Below are 9262 nucleotides of genomic sequence, written 5' to 3'. Positions count from 1 at the left end.
TTGGTTTGGAGATATTAAGCTGGAAACAGAAGTATTGACTAATTTCTTAAGGTCCTTTCTACCGTTTTGATTTCAGAAAAAACAAGTCAATTACTTTATAAATTCATCAATTTTTTCCAAATAGAAGTAAACAGAAGGAGGAATAGCTGTCCTTAAAACTATGTAAAACTAATTAAAGACAATTTTCCACTTCTATGCATTTTCTCCCCAGTGCTGATAAGAGTATTTTTCAAAAACCCAATAAAACTTACGAGATGCAAATTAGGTCCTTGTCTTCCATAATTAGCCTTTCTAAAGGTAGAAAGTTAGAGTATGTTTCCAATTAAAAGCACTGATTAAGCTTATTTAAATATTACCTATATAATTTTAGGGGAAAGGGGCTATCTGTAGCTATGATGTAAATTTGGTTTGACAGAATATATATACTTTTACATTGGACATAAGGACTAATAATCTTACAAAGAGATATAACTAGTAGAAAAATAAATCTAAGTTAGTAAAGTTTTATTCATCTGTTGGAATTATGAAATATATGCTATTGACCCACAAAAACATGCTTTCAAAAACTTCTGAAACAATTTTTGAAATTTATTTCTAAAAGTCACAGAGACAAAACTTTAAAAGCGACACATTTATACTAAGGATACATGCGTGAGCAAAAAAAATAAGCAAGGGAATACAAAAATGAACATAGTAAAATTTTAATGAATACAGTATTCTGGATACAAGTAGAATACCACTACATAAGAACTGTATTTACCTCAAAAGTCTATGGTAGTATGGATTGAGATAAACCAGGTTTAGGATAGTCACTTCACTATTCACATTTTAACGAGTGCTGGCTAGAAGCCAAAGCAACTTATTTTAGGCTAAGATTTTCAATTAAATTATAGAATGAATCTTCTATTTAATAAACATGTTTTAAGGTGATCTGTACTCATTTAAAGGCAGCTGGGGCAAGTCAAACCACAGAGAGCCCTTACAAAGACTAAGCACCAAATGACAAATTGTTTGTGGCTTTTGTTTGGGGCCACCTTACGTTTTATTTTAAATGTGTTTTCCATTAACATTTACATACAAATTCTTTCAGGCAAAAGACTTTAACATGGAACTTTCTGCTTAGAGATCTTGCCAACTGTTACTTACAATAGTTTCTAAGCAATGAAGACTTCTGAACAATCCCAAGCTGATACTTAATTGGTTACAACTGTAAGATACACAACTTTTTAAGTATAGGTATTTTGGTCCCTGAAATTCAGTAGGGCCAAATGCGTTAACTGGAAGTAACATTTGTTTAAAAAAAAAAAAAGAAAAAATGTCTTACTCAAAGATGATAATGAATAAAATAACTATTTAGGCTCCAATACACAATCTTTCTAAATTTCCACCCTGTAAGAAATGATTATAATGTCTTTCAGGCTTGCTATATGCCCCAGAGAATCAAAAGAAACCAACAAGGAATTTAACATTTCAACAAGCTAGGAACTATTTACTGTAAGCATATAGTGAAATTCTGGAAGACATACTATACTTTGAGAAAACACTATTAACAGGTAAGCATGTGTTGAAGGCAGTTTATAAATGAAACATTACAAATCTTATGTTTATGCATACAACTTATAAAATAGAAAAAATGTGTTTTTCCCTATAGCATCACACTAACACTATATAGTTAAGATTGAGAGCTCTGTACACACGTCCACACCTCCACAGCAGCATATGCCTCTTAGACATTCTCCATGTTACCCAACGTATGCTAACCACGGTTTCACAAACTTGTACCAGTTTGAGCAGGCTAAGACAATCATTCTGCCTGATCTTTTTAACCATGAAGTAAAGTTAACCAGTTTCAGGGAACGAAAAGTTTCATAATCAGTAAAGAAACACATTAAACCTCCACAACAGGATGGAAAACGCTTCTAAGGACATGATATAATCCTAACAGGAGGACAGATTATGCCCCTATATATACTGGATATACGAAAAGTTAGGAGCCTGGAGAAATACATTAAGCTATATGGGACCTAAATGATCATCAAACTGCTAGAAACTCAAATGTGAATTATTGGTATTTTTCTAGTACAACGTCATCCAGTTTACTGTTTAGGACTACTCAAAGCCGTTCTGCCACTATGTGTTTGCTGTTAGTGCAAATTAATGTCCGAACAATAGGGAGCAGTCTGAATCACATGAAAGTCTTGAAAAAATTAGAATGATTGTATATCTAACCTTATCTTTGTATTCTGAAAATACTGCTATAAAAATCAATTATTTTCTGAGTTTCTTAATCTTGTACCATCTTAGGTAATTCAAGCTAAACACGGTTGCCTGCAAATTCTTTACTAGAGGAAGTAAAAGCAAAGTACATTTTGGTTATGTTTTGCCGCTGGTTTCCTCTTGCATGTGCTTAACAAATGAGAGCACTATTCGGGGCATTAATTGTGCTACTTTAACTGAACATGAGAAAAACTGGTAGCTCGAATTTTGACAAGTGATTTTTTTTTTTTTTTGGTGGCAGACTTATTTAAAAATGAAAACAACAACAAAAAAAGCCCACATAAAATCTAAAATAAGATGGGCACTTTGACACCTCATACTAGGAACATAAGTCCACCAAAAAAATTTAGACATGGAAAGCCGATTCTGAAAAACCTAATATCTAATTTTTTTCTTATTCACTTTGGCTGTTTTTTAATGAAGACTTGTGGTAAAATGACCTCAAAGATAACTCCCTCTAAGTCACATAGGGCATCTTTTGTCAGTGCTTTGTAATAGAAATATATTTTATAAAGATTTTTAACTTGAGTGTTTTCAAAGACTTTATGACTTTTTTTAAAGCTCTACTCCAGGTTTTCAGCTGTTTAATTTTTTAAAAATATAATTTGGGTATCCAACAAAGAGGACATATCTGGGCTAAGCCACTTTAATAACCTTACAGGATAGTGGAATTCAGATAGAGATCATTTCCTGAACATGGTTGACCTTTAACAGAATTATTTCCTCACCCAAACAGTTATGCAGGATACTGCCAGATCTCCATTACAAAAATCTTGCCAGTATTTTTAGACAACGGTTTACCATCTATGTTTAAAAACCTTATACCACCAGAGGCAAAGCACATAAAAGTGAAAGTAAGTAAACTTGTTTCTAGTCTATCTAAATACTCTTATAAAATCCTGTGGAAAAATTAATGCATAAAAAGTAATTTCCTTATCATCTGATCTGTCAGCCAAAAAGTAATTACTAATTCTCTGTAAAAACAGGAAACTCAATCATAAAATGTCTACCTGTTTAAATTAAAATGCCAATCTTGAAGTCTTTTAACACCAAGACATAAAAAAAAAAGTTTGCAAATTCAAGATGATGCTTGAAACGAAAGCTATGGTTCGAAAATTTGTGTTTATAGTACGAGACTAAAATCGTGTCACTGCAAAATTCCCGGTGGCTTTTGGCACTGACGTTAAAAGATTTTAGTCTTTTGGTCACTTGAAGCTGCTACTAAAATACAACAATAAGCCTTTAAAAAAAAAAAGGAAAAAAGACAGTGAGGAACTGAAAGATAGTTAACTACATCATATACAAGTAAAGCATAGTCTGAAATAAACAATCATTTTCTGCTAGGAATCTGAAGATGTAAGAATAGTTTCCCACCATCCCTTCCTTTTTGAGGATCCTCTTATCAGAAATAATTCCTTTAAGTTACTGTGAGTGGTATTGCCTGGCAGCAGCTTCAATTTCCTAGGCTAGTCTTCAATCCAAGTAATTAGGTAATCTCACAAGGAATAATCATACATGGCAGTGGGGTAAAAAAGCAGGGCAGTTCTTCCATGCACAAACATTTCAGGAGAAAAACCATCAATTTTAAAGATAACCATCAGGTTTCAGGTATCCTAGCACACTCTAAACCCTAAGTTTTGCTTTACACCATTGGTGACTAAAATTAACAATATGTTTTGCAGTGAGGTTTCTTTTTTTTTATGTTTTCTTTTTTTTTGCCTGCAACTATATATACATTGCAAAACTATTCTGCATCACATGATTTAAAATGAAATAAATATAAAAATGAACCACACAATCAACACATAACTTTAATACTCCACATTATTTATCTTGATCACAATGGTGGTAACCTCCTTGTCAACAATCTTGTGAGTTAAGGAGTTGATTCTCATTCTCATATCCATCAGGCAGATATGCTCTCCTCAGTTGGTCTGACTTGGGTATGGAGCCTCCATTCTTCACATGGCGAGACAGGAAAGCACGGACTGCTGGGTGATCAGCCTTCTCAAGTGGGATGTTGGCTTCCAGGCACATTTTCACAAAGTCCTGGATAACACTGACTTTCTCTGTTTGCGCAGTACTGTTGCACTGAAGCGATGCAGTTAGGGGCCTCTGCTTCTTTCTCACATTCTGCTCTTCAAATTCTGCCTTCCTCTTGGTATGAGTCTTTGATTTGAGGTGGTCACTAATGGCAGACTTGCGAACGTGATTCAGAACCACATTGCAAGAAGTGCAGAAGAGTTTTCCTCCATCTTCGTGCAGCTCACCTCCAAACTCGGTGACTCGATCCAGGGGAGTCACGTACAAAGCAGTCTTAGAACGGTTTCGAGCAGGTGGTGCTGTCACTACAAATCTTTCCATTCTGACTTTGAATAGGGTTCTTTCAAGACAAGAGAAACAGAGTGTTATAACAATACCTCATGAGGGAAGGAATAATAAAAAGGTAGGTATAAACATTTTAAGATTAAAGGCTTCAGAAAACTGAATTCCAATTAATAGACCGTGTGTCTATTAAGTCTTAACTTACCTGAGATATGTTAAGGGAAGGCAAAACCAGAGCAAGTTACTAGTAACAACTAGGTCCATTCCTTGATTTTGATGAAATTCAAATAAATTCAAAGTATGAAAAAAGAACTATCCCAGATGTCACTATCCTTTAGAAAAACCTAACTACAGGTCAACATTTATGGTATTAATCTCATCCAATTTAGATATGTGTTCAAGTTTAAAAGAACTTCTTTCCCTTCACAGTTCTGGGGCAACATATTTTAGGAAAATAACTGCAAGGAACTGTGTACAAAGTTTGTTCAAACAGGTGGGCCACTAAACTGGCATAATTCTATATGAAGTTGAATATAATTTCCAAAATTGTTCTGAGAAGAAAGAAAGTAAAAACCAAGAAAGAACACAGGCCAAATGCAATTAAAAGTAGCAACATGTTAAATTTTAAAGTCAAAATACAGAGCTCAAAGTAAGTCATTTTTTTTAATGCATATACACCTCTACTAAGATACCTTCCCAAAAGGTGATAGACAAGCTATGCAAAGTGCCTTATCCAACACTTTTTTTCCATTAAAGAATATTTACATCTGCTAATACTTATTTCACTTATTTAACTATTAAGTTAGACCAAAACTAAGAACACAGTATCTTGTACATGACAGATGCTCAATCACAATTTGTTGATATGGAATAAGTGATTATCTTCTCTATTTTTCCAAATATTTAACTCAGAAGCAGCTTAATAATTTCTCAATTTAACCCCAAAACAATTTTTTGTGATCACTGCCAAAATCGTAAGGTTATGGGCACTGAAAACTTGAGATAACAGAAGTTGTAAGTGATAACCATTTGTTCCCTGAGGCCATGCCATTGGATTAAGCTCTTACATTAACCTAGATATAAGAAATTGAAATGAATTTGAAAGAATTCAAGATGGAATTCTGTTCTGTTTAAATACATTAGAGAAAAATTCCCAGGTATGCTCTGAAGAACTGTACTTTATAAGTGTAATCAGAAACAATGGAGTATTCCGTTAATCTATGCTACAGAATTCACAGCTGGTTATCATGAAATCTCTCTCAAAAAGAATTTATGTATTAGACACCTGTGGACATAACCTCAGAGAAGAACTCAACATTCCAAAGAAATTTTGGAAAGTATGATCAAGTTTAGGTTTTAATAGGTTTAATTCTTTTTTTTTCCCATTAAAAATGTGTTTAACGCAAGGCTCTTGTGTCAAATACTATTTAGGTTATAGGTTTTCAATGGCAGGTAAGACAATTCCTGCTTACTAAATAGTGAATTACCATTACACATATTTGTACTTTAAGTTAATGGTATGTGTTTTAAAATCATATAGCAAGTCAGTCCCAATTATAATGAATGGTTCTAAGCTATTTATGAAAAACATTACATATTTGTGCCCAGTAATGCTTAAATCATTCTATTTGAAAAGTCTTCTGTCTTTGGATTTCATACTCTAAAACAATTAACATGTTCGTTATTCTTTGAAGCATAAAACGCGCAATCACTTGTGCTAATATGAAAGGCCTATACATTCCAAAATCTTTTAAGTTTTAAAGTATATTCGTGTTACTGCAGAGGTAAATATCCACCCAGTAGAGGATGCTCAAGTTTACAGAACCGAAGAACGAAAGTGTTTTCCATAGAAGTAAAGATATTTTAAACGAGGAAGTTACAAAGTTAAGAGCAAGAATTGGCCAACAAAAGAAGCAAATCATTTACTAGATAAAAATAAAACTCAACAGAAGTTTTCAAGTTTAAATGTTTACCAGATTAGTTTCCAGTTTTTCTCGTCTTGATACCTAGTAGCGAAGGGTCTCCAGCGCAAAACCAAAGACGCATGAAATCCTGGCACTTTCAGTTTGTTCAAACCCGGAGATGCCTTCGAATCAGTTTTTCAACAAGTGGTGGTGTGGAAATAGTTTCTGGGCTTGCACCCTATTTTCCCTGAGGTGCTGGGAAGTCATGCCTTTCACTGTAAAACACGAAAAACAAATGGAAAGAAAAAATGGGGGAGGGGGAAGGAAAAAGGGTGGATGAAAAAACGAACAAGAACGTCCACAACAACCACGCAGGTGTGCTTAAAATCACCCTAAGTCCACACCACAAATTTGGATCCCAACGTTTACCCCAACTCTCCTCATCCCAGTCCCTCCACAGTGGTGCGCTCGGATCTGCACCTCCCCGGGCGCCCAAGCCCCAGGGTTCGGGAGGAGGGAAAGGCGGGGCTCGCGACGCGCCCGGCGTCTAGACTCCCTCCTCCCGCGCGGAGCCCAGCACGCCGGCGCCCCACCGCTCCTACCCGCTAGCTGGGCAGGGCCGAGTCCCAGCTGCCGGCCGTGGGCCCGGGAACTCGACAGCCGAGTTGGCGGCAGTCTCAAGGGAGGAGGCAGCAGGGGCCTGGCGGAGGCGGCCGCTGTCAGGCTTCCCGTCCCCTCCCTCTTCCTCCCGCCGACAACAGCGCCCCGGCCCCGCCCCCGGCTCGCGCTTCGGGCCGGAAGGCCCCGGGCCCACAGCTCGCACCAACGGTCGGGCCCACCCTCGGCCTCCCTAGCTCCTTGGTACCGTAGGATTGGGGCCGCCTTGAGGGGAAGTGGACGATACGCGGCCGAAAAGAAAAGGAAGAGGAAGAAAAGGAGGTGCAATGGGGTGAAGGAGGAGGACCAGTCGCCACCGCCGCCACCGCCGTCGCCGTTGCCCGATCGAGCCCCGCAGCGGCCGCCGTGTCCCCCGCCGAGCCCAGTCCTCCTGCGCCGCCTATGGGAGAGCTCGTAGGCGGTCCCCAGCAACCGCCGAAGAACATTGACCAACGGACCGCGGATCTATCAAACAGACGGCTGATTTGGCCAATAGTAGTGGAAGGGTGGACATGTACATGATTGGCAGCTTGAGCTCTCCAATAAAAACTGGGGGCGTGGGTGGGCGGAGCCGGAAGTAGAGCCAGCCTAGAGGCCCCTGTCCGGCTGGGGAGGAGGGAAGGGGGAGGGAACTAGAGGAGGAGGAGGAGGTTAGCCGAGGCAGCTACAGCGGCGGAGGCGCAGGGGCTGGTACGCGCTGGGCGGCGAGAGCCTCATGGCGGAGGAAGAGAGCGACCAAGAGGCCGAACGCCTCGGAGAAGAGCTCGTGGCCATTGTGGAGTCCCCGCCAGGCCCTCTCGGGCTTAGAGCTGCGGGCGATGGCAGAGGCGGCGCTGGCGGCGGCAGCTGCCGTGGCGGCGGCGTCGGGATCAGCAGTCGGGATTACTGCCGACGCTTCTGTCAGGTGAGGCGCCCGTCGGCCGCCAGGACTTGTCAGCCAGGTCCTGGGCCTCCCTGCTTTTCCTGGTCTTCCCGTCCCCGAATTTGGGCTGTGTCCAGCGCTCGCGCCACCAGCCCAACAAGGAGCGTGAGGGTGAAGCTCCCCCCTCCACCTATCCGGCTTGGGGTGGGGGGCGGGGAGCGGGACGGGGATGACCTGCGCAGGTTTAGGGTTGCTGAGAAAGTGAGAGTTTGTCGGGGGTGGAGGGGCTGGAGAGAAGGAAGGCCAGCTGGCTGGAAAGCTCTGTACTGACAAGCCTCCCCTGCCCCAAACAGACCCCTTTCTGCCCGAGGGTCCCGCCTTTCTTGTGTTTCCTACCCGGTTTCTTGTCACCTCATTTGGAATCTCTGGCAACGTTTCCTGCCTTCCCTTCTCCGCCCCTTGCCCCCGTATTCTCCCCTTTTCCGGAGATGGGAGGCTTGCCATCTCTCTACCGCCCCCTCTTCTGTCATCGCCACCCCTCCCCCTCTGCTAGGGTCTCCTGTCATCTCTTCGCAAGACCCCGCTGGGCCGGTTTTCCAGCTGGTTTAGGCGCTGACCCACAGTGACTTAGTTACTTTTTTGGGAGGTGGGGTTAAGGCAGTGGGATTGTCATCTTTCTTTTTCTTACCCCTTTCCCCGATACACGCAAGCTCTTTTCTAATTAACTGCTAATAGAGAAAGCAGCTTTCTTGAAACTATTGCTCCAGTTACATCACCACCAACCCCCTTCCTTTAAATTATAGTGTATTTTATTTAGCTTGTTAAAAAAAAAGAAAAGTGTCTGAATAGTGACAGTACATTATTTACTTGGTCGACTGCCACTAAAATTTGATGTAGTTTAGAATGTTTGACCATAATCAAATATTAAAGCACCAAAGTACTTGTGTAGGGGTAAAATTTGTGTTATCTACGTTCACATCTACATATATTTATAGTTTAAACATTTTGTTCTCTTTCACAACACTCTTACTTTGCAAACTCTTTTGGAAAAAAAATTTAACTGCTCCTTTTCCACCCCATTCCTTTATTTGTTTATTATCTTGGCTATATAGCGTTCAAGTCATGGCTCTACTACCTCTAGCTGTGTTATCTTGAACAAATTACTTCACTTCTTTGTGCCTTAGTTTCTTTCCTCTTCTGTCAAATAGGGATAGTAATTAAAGGAATGAATAGGTAA

At 40.0% G+C, this 9262-nt stretch overlaps 2 protein-coding genes across 3 annotated transcripts in view; one reads left to right on the top strand and one right to left on the bottom strand.

The window, feature by feature from the left end:
• Positions 1–567: 567 nt before the first annotated feature.
• On the bottom strand, positions 568–7612 carry CGGBP1 (CGG triplet repeat binding protein 1). Its single transcript, XM_082626090.1, has 3 exons — positions 7372–7612; positions 6576–6781; positions 568–4660 (listed from the first exon to the last, which is right to left on the bottom strand). Exon 3 carries the CDS (start codon positions 4639–4641, stop codon positions 4138–4140), a length of 504 nt encoding a protein of 167 aa, XP_082482216.1. The 5' UTR covers positions 4642–4660; positions 6576–6781; positions 7372–7612; the 3' UTR covers positions 568–4137.
• Positions 7613–7796: 184 nt separating this feature from the next.
• ZNF654 (zinc finger protein 654) overlaps positions 7797–9262 on the top strand; it is a 94255-nt gene continuing 92789 nt past the window's right edge. For both annotated transcript variants that reach the window (XM_082625918.1, XM_082625919.1), the window contains exon 1: positions 7797–8067. In XM_082625918.1, the coding sequence (XP_082482044.1) occupies positions 7879–8067 (189 nt within the window). In that variant the 5' untranslated portion in view covers positions 7797–7878. The remainder of the gene's footprint in view (positions 8068–9262) is intronic.

The sequence above is a fragment of the Mesoplodon mirus genome (assembly GCF_964341445.2).
Source record: "Mesoplodon mirus genome assembly, chromosome: 6".
Classification (NCBI taxonomy): Eukaryota; Metazoa; Chordata; class Mammalia; order Artiodactyla; family Ziphiidae; genus Mesoplodon; species Mesoplodon mirus.
The sequence above is the reverse complement of the archived record's forward strand: the minus strand, read 5'-3'. Positions and strand labels throughout refer to the sequence as shown.